The sequence below is a fragment of the Micrasema longulum genome, unplaced genomic scaffold (assembly GCF_059751315.1).
Source record: "Micrasema longulum isolate JH-2025_06_02 unplaced genomic scaffold, ASM5975131v1 h1tg001021l, whole genome shotgun sequence".
NCBI classification, from domain to species: Eukaryota; Metazoa; Arthropoda; class Insecta; order Trichoptera; family Brachycentridae; genus Micrasema; species Micrasema longulum.
In genome coordinates, this window is record NW_028278209.1 from 623,654 (window position 1) to 644,925 (window position 21,272).

Sequence of the window (21,272 nt, forward strand, 5' to 3'; positions counted from 1 at the left end):
ACTCAAATATGTGTTTCCACTTCTATGTATATTTTCTATGACTAACTAAAATTTCGTTTTGAGTTTTGACGTTTCTCGCGGTCGCAAATCTTATGAATATTGCATAAATCTATTAGTATTTATTTGTAGTTCATTTATTATTTTGTAAATCGAGACAATGAAATAAAATGGATGTGAACATAACAGCAAAATATGACTTCCAGCGCATTTGTCGTATATGTTTGTCAGAATCCTCGGATATGTCTAATATATTCAACTCCGATCGGAATATTTGTGAAATAGTTACAAGCTGCTCTGATATAAAGGTAAAAAATGTATTTTAAATAATATTATTAGTTTTCAGTGAGAACTTTGTATGAGTTATTTGTGTAACTTCTTTGCATTTTCAGCTTGCTAAAGACGATGGTTTACCAGAACAGATTTGCAAAATATGCACGCAACAGGCTGAAGACGCTGTTAGTTTTAAACATAAATGTGAAATATCGGATGTAAAACTGCGACATTATGTTACTAACACCTTTAATAATCTATCAGACATGGATATCAAAGGCGAAAGTTTATTGGGAATAAGTGATATTAATGATTATTTTAAATGTGAAAACCAGTCTCCAGATTCTATATTTACCAGGTCTGTATTAGTACATTTTGTAAGCACCTGAAATATCAAGATATTACTGCAATAATTCAATGCTCTATGAACTATTAGGTGTAGTAAGACTAAAGATATTCATTTTTTTATTTTATATCTTTTACTATATCAATTTAAGTGGCACTTCTTAGAATTTACATTACAGGTATTTTAATAAATAAAAAAATAGCTGTTAGGACTTATATACAAATATTTTAACTGAGAGCCACCATTGATAATGGTTTAAAAGGAGTAGATTCTTTTGAATTATTTAGAATACTACCTCTCTTTTTTTTAATATTTGGTTTTTAAGTTAAAGTTTATGCCTGCTTTAAAAATGTTCTCATTAATATTTGCATCATTTTGTTGTAATGAAAGTAAACTTTTGAAAATTATTGTTACAAAGAGGACAGTATAATTTTTTTTAATGTATGAGTGATCAATGCCTCTTTTTCATAATACAGTGTTTTTCCTCGTCGTTTAAATGTATATTTTTCTTGATTCTGTTGATATACATCCATAGTTTATTAATCTGTATTTAAAATCAGATTACTTTATTGATGAGTTTTTAATTGTTAGCAATGTTATTATAGAACTTTAATACTATATGTTTTATTAATTTCAGCCCTAAAGATAAAAGATTTTATGGTTTCCAACCATTTGATACTTCCGTCCCAAAATATGAATGTGTTCTGTGTAAAGATATATTTTATACAAGTAAAGATCTTGTTTTCCACATTCACAATCACTCCATTTCTTTAAAAGAGGAAGAAGTTACCAGTCATGTATGTGATTTATGCAAAGGGTATGTTTTAAATATATCAACTTAATTTGATAGAAAATAATAACAAAGAAACTACCCGCATTACAATATATCTACTGGGGCTGGGGTAATTACTACACCTAGGTAACTTCATAATCATAATTTTTTTAGTTAACCATTAAAACACATTTTGTATCTTCCTCTATGAATGCTACAAGTAGACAAGTCGTGCATTCAAATCATCGTAATATTATTTTAATACACCAGTTGTCTATTTATACTATTCATGAAGGAGGAAACAAAAATGTGTTTTTAGTAATGATTTAATAATTTATGTGAATGGTAAGTCATTTGGAACGGTAAGAAGTTATAAAAGGTTGCAGTAAATTATTTGGTCCCAGTTAGGCGACATTGTAATGGTAGGTTATCACAACCTTAATGATCAAATTTATAAGATATAGAAGAATAATGAAGATAACCAAATAAAGTACCTACAAACAACTTACCATTCACCAGTTTCGCTCAATCGGCAAGAACATGAGAATTCTCCAAAAGAATAAGATTATGTTGTTTAAATTTAATTTTATGAACTGCATCAAAAACATTTTATATAAAAAACTTTACTGTAAAATGGAATAAATATGACTCGGAGATCTGGATTTTATGAAATAAACAACTCGTTAGTGAAATACAAAATTTTAATAAAAGAAGCAATCCTCTACAAATATAACAAGGTTAGATATTATTAAAAAATCAGAATTCTGCCTAGCTGGTGTGAATATAAGTTACTAATTAAAAATACTTGGTACACTTCCATTTGTTTATTCGACCAATTAGCGCTTTCGCCCTCTAATAGGCATCTTCAGACTGGTAAATATTATCCAGTGTAAGGATAATTTATGTAAAACTATTAAATATAAGTTATTACAGTGGTATATCATCAAGAATTGTCAAATCAAGCGGTTTTAGCAGTTAAGTCAAAAATGACAATTTTGAAGTTACATTAGTTCTAGTAATTACCCCACGAATATGTTAAAAACACTGAAGCTCTATGCATTATTTTTATGGTATGCTATCTCAATGACTCTTTGAAACTTGGGTTTTCTTTTATATAGGTGTGTATTTAAAACTATTGGAGCACTCTATCAAAGTGATTAGATTTTGCAGCTGTTTATTAAGTTTATACTCAACTAAAGATAACTGCTGTTCTTATTTTTAAATCATAGATTTTAGCCACAATCTCCAGTCCAACTCGGTTATTACGAGGAAGACGGGACCGACTGAATTTGCTCGTTATAAGCATTACTCATTACACCAGAGGAAGGTTTTTTTTAATCCAATCGCCATTGCATATTGTCACTATTGAAAATTTTAATAAATGCTTACCACTTTCTAAATTTCAATTGCAGATAAATAAACATTCATATTTTTTTACAATGTTGACACTATAAATAAGGATACAGAAAACTTTTTACACACTTCAACCTTTTTATCACAACCTTCTATTTTACAAATAATTTTTACTTTTTCACAAATTGAAACACTTCTGCTTGTTAGCAGTCATGTTTACAATTCAAAGGTTAGGTTTTAAATTATCTGGTATCGAACATTAAAAAAAGAAAAACATTGTAATAACCCCCAAAGCAAAGGATTTGAGAATGACCCCCGTAATTCATAAAGCACAAAGAAAGTTGTAAATTTTAATAAGATGCCGACCCCGTATTTACTAAGTTCACAAAGCTTGGATGTATTATTTGCAATTTCAACCATATGTGTGATACTTTGTCAATTTTGTCGGCGAAAGCACCAATTAGGTACATAGACACTTACATAGTGTCATATACGTAAATTGATCCCGATGCCCAGCGGCACCGGTGCTAAGTTAGTCCCCCTTATGGATTTTATTACTTAGGTTCTTATAATTATATTTTTAAACGACTGAAGAGTTTTTGCTCAACTGTTGACAATATTTTTGTACGGTATGTCCGAGAAGTAGCTTGCTATAAAAGTTAATAAATGTATCGAGAAAACCGCAAACTAAAATGTCAACTAATGTTTCCTCGTTATATCCGAGATCTCGCTTTTTTTCCGTTATTGTTATAACCAAGCTCGACTGTATAACATAATGTATTTTAATTAATTACAACAGCTTAATATATAGGTATGTAAAGGTTTTGCCTTTTAATTACTAACAGACCAAAATCACCCAGTTTGACAGGTTTTATTAAACTATTTTTTTTTTATTAATTCATTATGACCCCATTACTTTAAAATTTACCATGAAAGAAAGATAAATCCTATAACACACTTTATCTGAAATTTTGTCTTTAAAGATTGTGCAATTTCAAAGTAGGTACTTACTTAATTTGTTTTGATGTTATGTGCACTTGATGAATATTTGGGACAAAAAAATATAATTGTTACAATTGCAATTTGAATAGTTTATTAATGTCCGTCCGATCTTCTTCTATGGCTCTTTCTTTCCCAACAAAGAAAATAGTTACCTGGACTTTGTTACTGCTCCAGCCTAGAATCTTGCACTTTTCTATAATACCCAACTATCTTATGATTGAGTTCAATGAATTGTGTGAAAAAATAAAGAGTTTTTATAAAAATATTATACCAGCAAATCTTGAAACTTCTGTAGAACGTTGCAACATACATATCAAATTATTTCAATGTCTTTTTATGATTGTAGAAAATTCCACAGCAGTTTTGAACTCACAAAACATCAATCGATACATAAAGAACTGTTAGTTGATGGAAATAAATTTGTTTGCCCACTTTGTCAAGATCACTTTGTTAACCATGATGGTGTTCTGAGGCACTTGTGTAAGTTTACATTCTAGAAATCATAAAAATTATAATAAGTTTACATTTATGTCACTAATCTACGTATAGACAGTTAAACGGCTAAGTGACTGATGCGATACTATCGCCAAAATTAAGTTATTTATACCACTTTTCTCAGAATTTATTGCATCTTGTAAGCTGACAGTCATGGATATCAGATATGGATTTTGTTTGGCATTTAAATCAAAAGCCCTCTTGTATTACGTTCATAAAATCAGTTGATTTATATCACACAAAATTTGACTTTTTTTTACAAATTGTCATTTAGAATTACATTAAATCAGTTTTTTTTTGTAAAATTATTTGAATTAAATTATTAAAGTAGTTTGAATTACATATTGTATAAAAATATGCTTAAATTAATTTTATTATTTATTTATGTCTGAGTTAAGTATTTTTTGTATTTATTAACATATATTTTGTAATTTTTATTGGATTTATTTGGCCAGTATGGTTTTACAGTTAAATTTTTTTTTCATGCATAGTATATTTATTTTCATTAATTCATTTAGTAAATGAAACACTCAAATTATCAAATTAATCCTTGATTTATAAAAAGAAGATGAAGCTTATTACGCTCATGAAAACATAATAATTAACAGATATCATGTTTTCAAAAACTAAATGGTTGATTTATTTTATTTTTATTATTTTATTTTATTGAAATAAATGTTGTTATTAATGTTGTAATGTTTTAATTAAATGTTGTAATTACATATAAGTTGCATATACAATAAAATACATACATGTAAGTGGCTTAAGTAAAATATAGTATTTAAAACAAATTATTACTAAACAGTTATTTACAAATTGAGAAGTAAAAAAAAATACACATTAAAAAAATTATATTACTAGTTATAAAAATACTTGAAAAATAAAATATTTGGTCATAGAAATATTTTGAACCTGTAAAAAAAAGAAAAATAATAATTTAATCCAATTTATTATAATATTTTCTAATACAGTTTGAAAGATAAACTCAGCATAAAATGAATCTATATATTTAGAGGCTCGTAGTTTTTAGTAATGATTTAAAAGCAGAGTTATAAATTTAAAAATTTCTGATTTTTCAGCCTACCACCTGGAAGAATCACATCACAAATGTAATATTTGTCGGTGTTTCTTTACATCCAAACTCCATCTTAAAAGGCATAATCAACGGGCACATTACAATACTGACCCGGAGTGTAATCCCAAAGAAAATGTTCCGTTTGACCCAGATAATATATTAATCAAGTGTGAAAATGACAACGATGAAAATAACCTCACTCTGGATTCTAGCACCTGTGAACTGGATCTAGGCGCTGATGGTATAATAAACTTCCAAATTTAGTGCTACCCAATATTTTATTAGTTATGTTTCTCACATCCCCTGATTGGCTCTCCATTATCCGCCAAAGTACTTAATCTTTGTACTTGAAGTTGTGAATAAATAAATAATATCACTCTTTTACCAATAAACTAGTTGACATTTGAAATCTAAAATATTTGTCACATGTCAAAATAAGTTACAATTTTGTGAAACAAATTTATTTTATAATTTTTGTGAAAAATAACAATTACTTTATCTACTACATATACACTTAGGTAATAGATTTCTCTGGATCATGTCTAGTCTGCCTAACTCGGTACAACCTGTTTTAAGGCAGATATTTTTATGCAAAAATAAACAATAACATTACTACCTACTAGTTAATTTACTATACAGTTATACAATATTAATTTATACCATTTATTATTTAAGAATGTATTTTGAGTAAATTTTACAATTTTTCTCGACCTAAACCCAGTAATCAATTTTTTACAATTTTTAAAAATTGAATCGGGTCATGGTTTTACAATGTCTGGGTAATATATTCAATATTTTGGGGCCCAGAAACCTGAAATTTCTTTGCCCTAATTCAGAGTTTGTGATAGACCCCATGACCCATCCTCTAGTTTGACTTCTAGTAGTGTGAGAGTGTTCGTTTTGGGATTTGGTAGAATAATTTGCTTTCGCAAACATTATTATTCTAAAAATATATATTGCTTTATATCTAAAATCACAAATTCCTCAAATGAATTAATCATAATGTAATAATAATTTACTCTGTAGATATATTTTGTTTATTATTTCTTCATTCACACCGGTGAAGGGACACTGGTGTAAAGGCACTGCCATTACACCAATGGCAGCGTATCTTGTTAAAAAAAAAATTATATGATGAGAAAATAATAATTCTTATGCTGCAGGGGCCATTCCAGAGACAATGAAGTATTGCAGTGGAAAAATACCTTTTTAAATTAATATTTCAAATCAACCTTGTTGGTTACGAACCCGAGACCTCTCGCATGCTACTCAAATGCGCTAACCACCAGATTTTAATTTCACAAGGAGGATATTTGTTCATTTAAAAAATATATCTCACTATCATTTTTCTAGATCAAAGAAAAAAAAAAGCGTATAAAAAGTTTAATTGCATGCTTTCCGATGAGAACTGTGTCCATAGCAAACAATATAAGCCTAAGCCTACTAACATTACTAAAGTTAGCATGCAAAAAGTGACATTGTAAACGTCTCGTATATAATAAAGCTTGTTATTTTTCTTCTCTAGATTTGATTGCTAGTATTGAGGAAGCCAACCTGAATGGTGATTATGGAGACCAGGACCTGAACAATGACTGTGGCAACCTGACAGATTCTGATTATGATGCTAACAAAATTCTGTCCGAAATCATTGATGAAGCTGACAGTAAATTTTATAAAACTAAAAAGAATGGCTCAAAAAGCAAACGCTGTGATATCTCTATTAAATTAGACGTGGATAACATTTCTGAAAGTTTTATTCTCGAAAAAAATACCAGGTATTTTTTAACACATAGGTGTTGGTGTCTATTTTCAGTAGAACATAGGTTCTACTTGTAAATAGTTAAAATTTAATCTTGATTCCCAAAAATTGTTAGGATTTTGTTTTTAAAGACATAACAGTATTATTTTCATCTTTAAAAAAACTATTCAGTTAATCTAATTATAATATTAAAGTTATTTATAATGTATTTTTATTACCAGGCACATTATGTATTTTTATAAAATATTAAAAAATTTTAATTTTAAAAAATCACTTCAATATTTCACTTCAATTATCCCTCTGTGTCAAGGTGGATGAAGAATACAGTTCTGTTTGTGAAATAGAACCAAAACCCAGGATGATTTTGACTTGATGGCTGCCTTCAAGTTAAAATCCTAAAAACGAAAAATTCCTCCTCGCAGTTTTGTGGTTGGCGCATTTCCCCTGCATTCTGGGATCTGGGTCTGATTCCTGGCAGAGTGGGTGTAAAATATTATATTTATATATATGTATGTATATAGATTATACCTGAAGTATAGGACTGATTTCATGTAACAGATGATCGAAATACACTGCATTTGATTTACCGATTCAGTACCCTATGCACCACTGGATGAGGAAAGGGGAATGATGATTATTATCCTTCAAATATCGCCTTTGTATAAAATAATGTATAATGAAAATCAATGTTCACCATAAGTTTCATTGATAAAAAATCTATAATATTAACAATATAATATTTCTGTAGAGTTTAATTTTATTTTCAGGAGAAAACGTTCTAAATCACATAAATGTGAAAAGAAAATTGGTATAAAACGTGAACGAGGAAAAATATTCTCTTGCGATCAGTGCCCAAAAAAATTCCATCGGTAAATATAAATAGTGCCTTAATTTATTTTTTTTATTCTACATTTTTTATATACTCCATATAAATTTAAACATCTATACCAAAAATGGGCCTACTTAAATTATGTAGACAAGTGTTTGAATTGCATACATTGTGATAATGCAATACTGCGTAACTATCAATTCAATTTTGTGGCGGGGGATCATTACTTATGATTTCAACCAACCAAAAATACCGCTGAAGTATCAGAAAAACTATTATTACTTAGAGTAAAAATAGCTACAATTTAAAACCAACAACTCTCAGTCTCTATAACACGTTTATTTCAGTAAAATGTTTTCTTTAAAAAATCAGGATATTCAGTATTGCAGTTTTACCGACAATATGGCATAATGCGTTATGTTTTCTATTAATTAAAACCTGTAAACATTTTATTCACAATATTCATTTTTGATATTTAGATTGGAGTATTTAGAAGATCATCAGAAACGGCATACGGGGGAAAGATCTTTCTTGTGTTCACAATGTGGAAAAGGATACTTTAAACAAAGTCACCTAGACAAACATATGATGATCCATTTGGTAATTAAAACACTTAAAATTATTTTGTTACAAAAATTAAAATATGTAGGTATGTGAGTTCAATGCTGGGCTGCCATTACAAACGCTAACTTCATTGGTAAATATCCAGACGGTATACTTAACTTTTCCACTTTCTCTATCTACCTCGGTATGGCAAATTTTGATCTACCAACATGTCGATACATGCCTTCATTACATCATATGATCGAATTCAACAAATAGGTGGAGCTGTAGGTGAACTTTACTCCGCGTTCAATGCTAAATTAATGTTTAAGTACATATTTCTTTTTCGTATTTTAAATAGGCTTCTTTGATGAAATGTAATAAAACTCAATTAAATAAAACAAAAAGGGCTCGCTTGAACATGTTTTTTATGTCATTTGACAATTCCCAAGACGGTATACTTAACTATTCATCTATCTCTATCTACCTCTCTATTACAAAGCTGGCTCTTTCAATTTTTTATACGTTCTCTTAGGAAGCTAGGAAAAAGTATAATTAGGGATATTTCTCTTTCGTACTGGCAATATTTTGTCCAAATCTCAAAGGTCACGTGGCCTTACGCATACGCTCTAATTAACCCAAATGTTTAAACTTCACCCCTAAAGGTACTGCACTAACTGTCAAAATTAAATAGGGGTAGGGGTAGGCAGAGAGAATGGACCTCCACATATGTTTATCCTGGCATACATTTCCAGCTTTTTCCACATTCATACATCTTGTCATACACGCCCTTCTGTTCTGCCTGCTTTTGACATGACCAGACTTAAGATTTTGGTTTATCTAATCGTGCCACATCTTCTTTGGTCATCCTCATCTCAGGTTACCGTTCATTCTCACCATATATACCTGTTTTACCATTATTTCAACATCCATTTCTACATGACCAACCCATCTCAGAGACCCCTTCTTAATATTGTGGAGTTTATAGTCCATTGATCGCATGTAATCCAAGTGTAGCCCGTTCAACTCTTCATCGCTGTAACACTCGCGCAACATAATTTAATTCATTATTTATTTGCCATGTAATAAATATGAATCCAACAGCAACATCGTTTCTTCTGTCAATCTCCAACTGGGGTAGGAGCTCCAACAACCCTTAATAATCTAATTCCTACAATCTTATCTTATCAGATTGATCTCGCCTGATTTCATCATTCGTAACCCTGTCATACATTGATTTCCCACACATTTGTCAAAGAGATCGCATTTCGACCGCATTCACTCGGCTCTCATCCTTCCTCTGCCAGTTCCATGTTTCGCTTCCATACATAAGTGTTGGGACAAATATTTTCAATATTACGTTATGTGCAAAATTTTCTACTACTACTACTACCATCATGCCATTTCCCCGTAGGGGTAGGCAGAGAGAATGGACCGCCACACACGTCTATCCTGGCATACAATCCTAGCCTCTTCCACATTCATACATCTTGTCATACATGCCCTTCGGTTCTGTCTGCTTTTGACATGACCAGACTTAAGATTTTGGTTTATCTGATCATGCCACGTCTTCCTTGGTCGTCCTCGTCTAACGTTGCCGTTCATTTTCGCCATATATACTTGTTTTACCATTCTTTCGTCATCCATTCGTTCTATGTGACCAAACCATCTCAGAGACCCTTTCTTAATCTTATCAATTATACTTGTCTCAGATTTACACTCTCGCCTGATTTCATCATTCGTAACCCCGTCATACATTGATTTCCCACATATTCGTCTAAGAGATCGCATTTCAACCGCGTTCACTCGGCTTTCATCCTTCCTCTGCCAGTTCTATGTTTCACTTCCATACATAAGTGTTGGGACTAAAACTCCGTTGTGCACTGCCAGTTTAGCTTCGATTGACATATTTTTATTAGAAATTACTGTGCTTAGTGCTCCGTTCATTTTGTTGCCCGCATTCGCTCTTCTTTCAACAACTTTTTCTACTCTTCCATCTCTTGAAAACATGCTTCCCAGATACACAAATTCTTCTACTTGCTCGAGACATTCGTTGTTTACATTTATTATGCAGTCAGTAACCTCACTATCCCTTTCAAATACCATCACTTTTGACTTACTTTCGTTCATCGCCAATTCGCTCTCCAGGCATACATCATACATTCTAAAGACTATTTGCTGCAAATCAGCTTTGCTGCTTGCTAACAGAACTGCATCATCAGCATACAACATGCAGCTTACTGAAAAATTATAAATTTTTGCTCCAATACCCATACACATTCTATCTCTTTCATACAGTTGTCCATGTATAGATTAAACAACCATGGTGACATTACACATCCCTGTTTCACGCCTTTTGAGATCGCAAACCAAGATGTAAATCCCCCATTAACTCTTATACACGCTGAACTCTCCTCATAGAGAGACGATACTGCACGTATAAGTTTATTGTTTACTCCATACTTTTCCAACACGCCCCACAACTTCATTATATCTACTTTATCATACGCTTTTTGCAAATCGACAAGTGCGCAGAATAGTTTTTGAATTTTTGGCAAAAACGTCTCCGTTAAAATTTTCAACACAAACAATAAAAATAGAAATCATGTTATAGAAAAGTAGGGATTAGAACTTGTGTTGTATTGTTTTATGTACACATATCTAATAAAGTACATAGTATGTTTTTAATACACAATACAATGTTTTACTTTTATTTAGAATTAACAATTTTTTAGTAGATAATGTTAATCATAAGCCTATTTTCGTGCTGTAAAAGTGAAAAAAAATATTTGATCCATTTTTATTTTAAATTGTTATTTTTTTTACAGAATGAACCTTCTACCAAGCCAATTTACAAGTGCCCACTTTGTAATAGAGTAGTCAAACACTCTAATCATCTCCAAGCTCATATGAGAACTCACAAAGGCAAGAATGGAGAACCTATTTTACCGTCTATTGTCAATCCTAATAAAATCGTAAGAAAAAACTGTATTTTAAAACATAAAATATATCTCAACACATACATCATCATCATTCCCTTACGGGCATAGGGACATCATTGGTTGGGAATTGAACTCAAGACTTCTTGCATGGTAGCCAAATGTGCTGACCATTAGACCTCGATGCAGTAATGCATACTCTTATTAAATTTTCATAATTTTTAAATTAAATCAGCAAATAGATTATTTTATTTTTTATTCAAATAGTCGGCCTCGAGATGTAATGCTCAGCGCGTTTGTTGTTTGCCTACCATGCGAGAAGTCTCGGATTCGAATCCCGACATGGTAAAAAGGGGTTTTTGCACTAAAGTATTTCATAGTCCTCTGGGCTGGCACGTGACGTGTAAGACTGGTCTTCTAACCTTCATATTACAAAAATGATCAAGATACCCTGCGATTGGTGTACTAATCCAGTGCCCTATGCACCATTAGGTGCAGAAAGGGGATGATGAAAATAGTGACAAAACAATGATTAAAATTGTTATTTTTACTTAAGATTATTATTATTGATCGATTGAATTACCGTCGTGTTTTGCTAATCACTAAAAATTAAATTATTGATAATGCATTTAAGGAGATTTATTTGAATAAAAAAATTTGACTACATATGATCACATCTTTTTATGACTTGAGCTTACGTATATCTCTCTACTTAAACATTTACGAAACACTGCTCATTTTAGTCTCACTTGTGTTCCACTTGCGGAAGGTCATGCAGTTCACGCTCCAACTTAGCAGTTCACATGAGGAGGCATTTGGGAACAAAAACTAGCATTTGTAAAATATGCGGAAAAGGGTACCCACGAACTACTGATCTCACATTACATATGCGGTAAGACTTTTTGACTTGCCATTAAATCTTCATATATACTCGTTACCTTGAAAATGACTTAATCCTGTGTACAAAAAATACATGACATTAGGACTCAAACTTTAAAATCAGTATATACCACTTAAAAGATTAAAAATAAGAATTTAAGCATCTGCACCTCGTAATCTTTTTAACTATTTTTATTTGTTGGTCCTTTTTTACATGCGCAATTTAACTGAATATTTTAACTAAGCAAAAATTATCTTCTCACATATAAGGATGGATTGATATGCCTGACCTATTTCAAAGTGGACATGACAAAGTTTTTGCACCTTATTTTTCGACGCAGTCCCTCTGGACTTGTATGCTCTTCTTCCACCGATGCTTCAATATTTCTATAGCTTCCTGGTGGAATTTGTCCAATCCTTGCCGACCACTCTTCTACATCCAAAAACATATTTCTTCAAAAATGCTACTTGAGTTGACCCATAGGGACTGGATCAGGTTAATACGGAGGGGTGTTTAACCGATTTAAACCCAGCTTTGTGAATAGCAGCCACTGACACCTCCATTTTAGCACTGAACATCATTTTACAGCGGTTGATCGGTACATTACCTGAAGGCATATTAGGCTACATAATGCATACACATCAGCTCGAGTGGTCAGCTCGAAGCAGGTTAGGGGTGGAGCATATCAATCAACCCTCGTATAACATGGAGGGAAATTTAGTTACATGAATGTTTATTTGTGTCTCTTACTAAGAAATATCCAATCTATTGAAGCTTTGAAAATTATAAGTGGAAGCTAATATTTTTGGTTAAAATAATTTTAAATGTACAAGACAACTGTAGTGTTGGAAGAGATGGGAACTAACCTTCTCTGCGTCTTTCCACTCATATTCTTACAACAATTAACCTTTACCTTTATAATAAACTTTGTCAATTAATCAGTTTCATTGCTCTTGTCAGCTGATTGGTACCTATAATTTTATTTTTTTTAATAACCTTTAAGCACAATAACTATATAAATTAATTTGGTGTTCCCAAAACCAGCAAACATTTTGTGTACAAAAATTATCTAACTTTTCTCTTTCCAGACAACATACTGGTGAACGCCCCTTTATCTGCAATATCTGTAATAAAGCATTTGCTCGTTCAGATAAACTTGCCATCCACATGAGAACACATACAGGTAATTAAAAAAATGAAGAATACCTTCGAGCTTAGTATTAATTTTCATATATACAATATGTACATATCTGCGAAGCAAATGAATTACAAAGGTTCATATCAAAACATGATGCTTTATGATACATAGATCTGTACCAAACATTTTTTGTTGATCTTAGATAAATTTTATTGAATTCTCTATCTGCTTTCAGGAGAAAAACCTTACCTATGTTCTATCTGTGGGCGTGCATTTGCTCAATCAAATGATCTCGCATCTCATAAAAAGAGAAAAACCTGCAGTCAAATTTCTATTCCTTTGGATCCATTGTCAATTAACTGCGTCAAATCTGAAGACCACTTACTCCTTTTATCTCAGAACTCTCAAATCGAAGTGACTCCGGTTGAAGGATCAACATTTAAACCCGAAACTTTCCATCAACAAAGTTTAAACCATTACAAACCGAAGCGGAAAAAAAATGCCGAGTATTCGGAAGCTATGAATTTAGCCACAAATTCAAGTCAGATGTGCGACGAGGTCATCTCTCCTAAACAACCCAGGCTTATGGATTTAGCCAATCCAAATGCAATGTTTGTCCTTTCAAATAGTAAAAATAATGATTTAGAAACAATTACAGAAAGTAAAAATGTTGGTGATTTAATTAAACATGGTTTTGGCATCCCTGAATTGGTCGCATCACGAGCGATAGATTTGGCTTCCGGAAGTCATAGTTTGCTAGGGCCAAGAACTGACCTGACTGATTTTACAACGGCAGCTTTATTGCAAATACAATCAGCACACTTTAGATGATTTGATTTTCAATAATACCTACTATTAATTAAATAATTTACCTAACAAAATATGGACAGTATTACACTGTATGTAATTAGTCAGCTGATTGTCAATGTTTTGATTGCGATAATATTGAGCTTTGATATACAAAATTCAAATATTTTCCACGTTTAAATAACATGGAAATTGCAGGTTTGTATAATTTTTTACATATACATATGGTTGAACTGAATACAAATTGAACGTAGTTATGCAGAAAGCAGCCAGTCCACAATTTTGCAAAAATGAGAAATTTATGTTTTCGGGTGCAGTGTAAGGTCATTTCTATGTTCTGCTAAAAACAACCAGACCGCTTTCTGAAATGGTATCGATCACAAAAATGGCATTTCTCAATTTGCAGAAAACACCCACAGCACTAGAAAAATCTCACGGTACTTTAAAAATCATTAAAACTGGTCTATTATTACATAATAAAATTCTTGTTTGTAAAATAAATAAAAAAAAAACCATGGATTCATTGTTTATCATTTGTTAAAGTCAAAAACATTCCAACTGTTGTGTAGATTAGATTATTCACTCTTTTCACAAATATGCTATTATCTCAGTTTCACTTCTATGGCTGGCTGCTTTCTGCATAACTACATTCAACTGTTGTAAGGTTTTTACGTAAATTTTCATAAGTGTGAAATGATTGGCTTTTGCGTAACACCGCCCATGTAGCAGCCCTAATATTTAAAAACACTAATACACAACATTTATGTTTAAAAATCTATTTTTATTTAATCAAATACTTATAGGTGCCATTTATTCAAATCTCTCTTACATGTATAGTTATCATATTTTCTTTAACTATGAATTTTCCTAACTTAAGAAGTACCATAAGTGAGATTTGAACATCATATTTTTTAATCAATCTATGCTGTCTGTTTTAACCACTCGAATACCGAACGTAGATCTCACCTCTCCATTTGGGTAACTGCGGAGTGCCGGAGCTGAGATCTGCGCTTCAAAATCTTCAAGCGGAATTAACTTTATTTTATACTATATTCATTTGTCATAATTTTACATTGAAACATGATGTGTAAAGAAACATTATTATAATTTGTCATCTGCCAATATGATGTTTTTGGAAATAAAGATGAAATAAAAGTATACATATTTTTAAAACTTTCTCTGCGCTATGAAAAATTTTAGAAGGGAATTCATCAATGCTTATGAATTTTTTATGTTATGATGTGAATAAAATATACGTATTTATGTTTGAATTGTCTTTATTTCTTTTTTTTTTATATAAACCAACATCTTAAAATTTCTAATGTAAATTGATATTTACAGCAACAATCATTTTAAATATACAACAAACGAAAGATATCACACATGGATACGGTGATTTAAAACTACATACTGGTTTTATGTATATAAAAATAATATAAATGAATTACAAATTTACAAAATCTTTTTTTTTATGTATGTAAGTAGATACACATTCTGAGGGCCAGAGCACCACAAAAAGTTAGGTTAAAAAAGTTTAAAGTTGAATAATTTTTGTGTTATCAAAATGGGCAAATAAGATTTTTTGTCAAAATAGGCATTATAATATTATCATACTTTTTCAATCTAGCATACAGACTGCAGATTTTGTGAAAAATGCAACAATTATTTATCTTTAAACAACTTTTTCAAGTGCTTACACAGAGGCAAATAAAACAGGGTTTTGTTTTTCGCAAATCCATTGACCCATTACCTCAAAGTTAAAACCACACAATTTTAAAAATAGCAATGCCTACTAAATAGAACATCGTGACCTTGTAACCGATCAAAAAAACAATCCATCTATAATTTAGTGTTGCTAGCATAAAAATCTACCTAGTTCTGATGTTAGCTGATTGCTGCTTTTTTGGATAAGTTGCATAAAATTTATTTATCGACATTTTTGGCGTAAAACACCTGGGCCGGGATTACAAACGCCACCTTCATCTGTACATATCGAGATGGTATAAAGTAAAATCAATATTTATGTATGAAAATGTGTATATTTGTATGAAACTTTAAGGCCTTCTTCGTCAGTAACCTGTAATTTACTTATTTATTTATTAGTTTCACATGTTTAGAAAAAAAATGTATACATATTCTATTTTTCATACAGAAAACTTAATTTTACTTTGTAGATGAATTGAAGATAAATGTTAACTTCCCATTGTGACACGGGCCCTGGTGTAAGATGCACTCTGTGCTGTGTATGTTAATAAAATAATAATATGAAATATTATTTTTAATTTTGCTAATTAGCTAAGTTAAATAAACAATTAGAAAACAAACTATTTAATATGTTAATACAATCATAAGATATGGATATTGAAGTAAAAATAAACACTCGACTTTTATCGTTACTGTGAAAAAAATTAAATGAAAAACATCAAGCGGGTATTATTTGTATTTGTGTAAGTATTTTTCTTTGGAGTTTAATCTTTACTTTTAACTTGTAATTTTTTTCACAGTACAAGATCTACATATGAATTTACTTGCATTATCAAAATGCAGTTTCCTATGTACATAAGCTTTTATAGAATTATTGAGTCACAATTAACATAATTCTTAGGAAGACGATGAATAAGATACACAATATCACTTCTCAATATTAAAAAGAAATATGGGAAATTGGTGAAATTATTGCCAGTCAATACATATTTAGAAATTAATCATAAAAGCACATTAATGATTTAAGTCAAAACCCACTCTTGTTTTTTTTTCTTCTTGAAATTGCGGTTTGAATTGCAAATTAATAGATCCATCACAAATAGAATAAACTTTAGTTATCCACACTATGTATTTATTTCATTATAATATAGGTTATTTCATTATTTTTTTTTCTGGGTATTTAAAAATATCGTTTTTTTATTAAGGTGGTGCATACGGCATAATATAATAGAATGCATGTCTATCTTGGAATTTATTATTTATCGTTTCTCATTACATATAATATTAATTTGATATGTGACACTGCAATTGATTTTAACAGTGCGGAATCTTAATATCCTATGTTCTACATGTTTTTCTTCAAATGAGAACTTATGGATTTGGAGAGGGTTTTGATTCTCTATATTTTTAGCAAATAAATTTAAAGAAAAATAAATAAATAGTTTTTACACCATTTTCATGAATGATTAAAATTTTTATAAATTTTATTCAATACTGTCTGCCCTTTGAACAATTTAATAAATGGATTAACATTTTCGGAACACTAGGTTTGATTCTGGTTTTTAGCACAATTATTTAATCCTATAGAAAATATATTTGACTTAAAATTTTAAATTTTAATGCTCAACATCTGATGCATTAGGTACAAGAAAACTTATATTGCGATTAATTATAATTATTGAGAAAGTTTGAGCCACTTCAAAAGGCACATCAGAAACATACATTTGCTAAAGTTTATAATACATAATTAGCATTTCTATCCTAATTCATCCATTGATACAATAAACAAAATATATTATACTCTCCATTTACCTAATTGAAAAAATAAACGTACAAGTAACATATTAAAAGATATGGTTAATTATTTATCATTGTAAAAAGGTGCCCATTTTCTTAAAGATTTTAGAAAAAAATCACAATTTAAGAATTCATTAAAAATATTTCATTTTAAGATTGTACATAGAAAGTAGAAAAAAGTGTGGAGTACTTGTACTAAAAAGTGCTTTTTGTTTTAATACCAATCTTATAATTAAGAGAAATCAATATGTGGCTAGTGTATAGCAATAAATATCTTTTAATAAATTACCACAATAATCAACAAGAATCAACCCTTTAAAGATCACTGTTATAACACATTAAATTAACAACAATTACCCTTCAGTTTTTGGTTTTTCGAAAGTAAGAGAGTTATGGCAAAACACTATTTTCAAGAAATTTAGGGATTTTAAAATTATAATGAATTTAAGCTTCAAATATAAATTTAATCAAAAGTTTTCAGTGTAGCCAATTACTAGATATTGCAAATTTATCTCCAGTAAAATAAAACACGCTTTAGATAAACATTATTTATACTATTATCAGCTGAACTGTGACCTTCGAGGGGTTAAAATAACATTATTTTTTATACATTTATAAATCTAAGCGATGAAACCTTTTTTGAAACATCAGTTTTATAAATTATAGTACATTTTGGTCATAATTAGATTTAGAAAAACATCACATCAACTTGGTAAAAAAATTGAAGTTAAAAAGTAGATAATATAGGCATCCTTGATAAAGAAGCTTGTAAAACAAAAAAGTTTTGAAAAAACAATATTAGATTATATTTTTATGTTTTGGTTTTGTCACAATATTTATGTTTTGGTTTTCATTTCATAATTCCAGCAATAAGTTTGCAACTGTGATGTAGTATTTTAAAAATAAATAACTGTCAGAATAGTAAAAAAATAAATTACTATAAACTTGACCATTTTGATTAGGCGAATTTATTATATTACATACACCTATGTACATAAATTAAAAGATACCCAGTTTTATGAATCCATCAACCAAGAATGCCGGAAGAATTCTATTAATTTACTAAAATCAAATATATAAAAACGAAATTATTATTGCAATGTATAAAAACGAACACACAACAAGAGCTATGAAACATCGGGTGACTCGGTGTTGGGGGCAATACCGTTCTGAGAGAGTTGGTTGCGGAGTAGCATATTGACTCTCTTCAGGTTGGATACTTGCATGGATAAATTCACCAACTCTGATGTTAGACGGTCTTTATCTTTCAGCGCCTCCTCCAACCTATAAGAAAAGTGTGATATTTTGACCAGTCATCATTTTCAAGAAAATAAGAAAAAGAAAAAAAACAACTAAATAAACAATATTTCCTTTAGTCCATTCCTGTCTAGTTTTGAGCGTATTCATCTCAAATTACGCTTCCCATTCAAAAAGACAAAAAGACTTGATTTATTAGTTCCATATGTATAGCATAATACTGATAAAGAAGCTTGTATAGCTTTGAAACCGGTCGGTAGAAAAACTAAAAAATAAGTGGTTAAAAACTAAGTTGTTTTATTTATTTGACTTTATTTATTTTTGTTTAACTGTTTTAGATGCTTCGGGAGGGTAGCTGTTTTAAATAGAGGGTACATTTTTTTTACCACCTCTAATTTACAAACACACACATCTATGTACACAGATAAACATGGTTTTTTTTCTATAAAAATTAATAGCAGTCATAATCTATAAATCATCCCCATATCTGCAGCCGACAGCTGCATACGTATATAGTAAACGGCACTGCATTGGTACAGCAAATGCAGTGTAACTTAATCATTTGTTACAAGAAGGTAAGGAGATCAGTCTTACGCTTCAGGTGGTGTCCAGGGACAATAAAATGTTGCCGTGGGAAACCATCCTTAAAACCAATATTTTATGTCAGCCTTCCAAGAATACGACCTAGGACTGAGGTCCGCATGGTAAGCGAATGCGCCAATCACTACAAAGATAGTGTGTTTGTCTCAAATTGATTCCCGGTGACGTTGGCATAAACTATTTATTTAAAAAAATGTGTTTTTACACTACAATATTTCATAGTCCTTGGAATGGCACCTGAACCATGTCATAGATTGAATTTTTTGTGATCTCTTATTGGGTATAATTATGAAATACAAACATTTCTATTATGTAGATGTGTAAAATAAAAATGTGCTTATTTCAAATCACAAAAAGTTTAAGAAAACATTGAGTTGCTGTGGTAGATAAAAGGTTGTGAAATGCACTAGACTTTGAGGCAGCCGAGGAATACACCCTAATGAAACAGATGTTTGCAGACCTGGTCTCGTTGTCCTTTAGTTCGGCAATGTAGTCGCACGCCTTAGCCAGTATTCCTCCCTTGCTCTGCATCTCCCCATTACACTTCTCTCCCGTGTCCAAAGTTGGTGGCATCAGCTTGTCCAACTTTACTATCCAGTTGTTAATCTTGTCTCTTCGTCGCCTCTCTACTTCGTTGTGTGTCATCCGTCGTCGGTCATCGCGCTGAACATTGTCAAAAGAAAAATGTTGAAATAATTCACTGGACTCCTGTTTTATACGGGGGATACGTTCCATGAAATACTGTGTAAAAATAGCAACTTAAAGAATAATGGTAGATAGATTTCCTCATATAAAGATCAATTCAGGATATCAAAATGTTTATATTATTATTAGTTGTATCTTAATTATTCTTTTAAGATTACTTAAAAAAATTGTAGCAAAGATTATTCGCCAACACTCTCTGTTAATAGAGATACCCGTTTTCATATTATGCACATTTGGTAAAACACTGTTTCCATCACACGAGATATCCAGAAACTTCCGCATGCCTCTCTACGCCTTCTGAATAGTAAGTATGTACATGCAAGGGGTGTTGAAAAGTTCAAAAATAAATACACACACCTAGTATTTCTATTACATATTATTAAATTAATGTTCAAAACAAAAAAATTGCACTAGGTTATTTTAAAACCATCTAAAATGGGAGACCAGTATGTTGTTTTTTTACATGACAACAAAAAAAATCACATTTAATTATTGTAATCTCTGTGCTTAGCAATTATATCACACATGCAGCTAAATAATTTGAGGGAAAATATATTTATGACAATCAATGTTTAAAGCAAAGAAAACTGGACTGTGGTTCCGTGCTTAGTGTCGCAGACTCGCAGATCAAAGGTCCAAGGTTCGAATTTGATTTCCATTTTCTTATAGTGAGTTATTTAAAACTCGTTGAAAATGGCCCCCCAAAATTGAAATGCACATTAGGGTAAATCATAAGAACGGAAATATTTCTTTTTTAAAAAAATATATGGTAAAGGTACTGAATTCAGGAATAAAAAAATCAAAGGGGAAAAAATACTGCTTTTTTGTTGAAGGCTTTATGTTATTTTATAAGATAGTTAAATTTTCATTTTCAGACATTCTGATAATAAAAATTATCAAATAGAACAATATAAATATTTTTTATCATGTTTTTGATATTGCATTTTATGGTTGACTAAAGAGATGATTTATTTTATTAACTAAATATTCCTTGATCAAAA

The 21,272-nt window shown here is 30.6% G+C and overlaps 2 protein-coding genes across 4 annotated transcripts in view; one reads left to right on the plus strand and one right to left on the minus strand.

Moving 5' to 3' along the window:
- LOC148277511 (uncharacterized) lies at positions 1–15,484 on the plus strand. The gene is made up of 12 exons (XM_088232791.1): positions 1–305; positions 390–628; positions 1,254–1,433; positions 4,090–4,223; positions 5,318–5,554; positions 6,839–7,088; positions 7,840–7,941; positions 8,381–8,501; positions 11,273–11,419; positions 12,127–12,275; positions 13,352–13,446; positions 13,637–15,484. The coding sequence occupies exons 1-12, from the start codon at positions 168–170 to the stop codon at positions 14,230–14,232; spliced, it is 2,388 nt and encodes a 795-aa protein (XP_088088917.1). The 5' UTR covers positions 1–167; the 3' UTR covers positions 14,233–15,484.
- The window catches only part of Usf (upstream transcription factor usf), a 15,504-nt gene continuing 9,699 nt past the window's right edge, over positions 15,468–21,272 (minus strand). The window contains exons 6-7 of one of the 3 annotated variants that reach the window (XM_088232792.1): positions 20,027–20,229; positions 15,468–18,993 (exon numbers count right to left, since the gene is read on the minus strand). In XM_088232792.1, the coding sequence (XP_088088918.1) occupies positions 18,837–18,993; positions 20,027–20,229 (360 nt within the window). In that variant the 3' untranslated portion in view covers positions 15,468–18,836. The remainder of the gene's footprint in view (positions 18,994–20,026; positions 20,230–21,272) is intronic. The other 2 variants (XM_088232794.1, XM_088232793.1) reach the window with 2 other exon arrangements.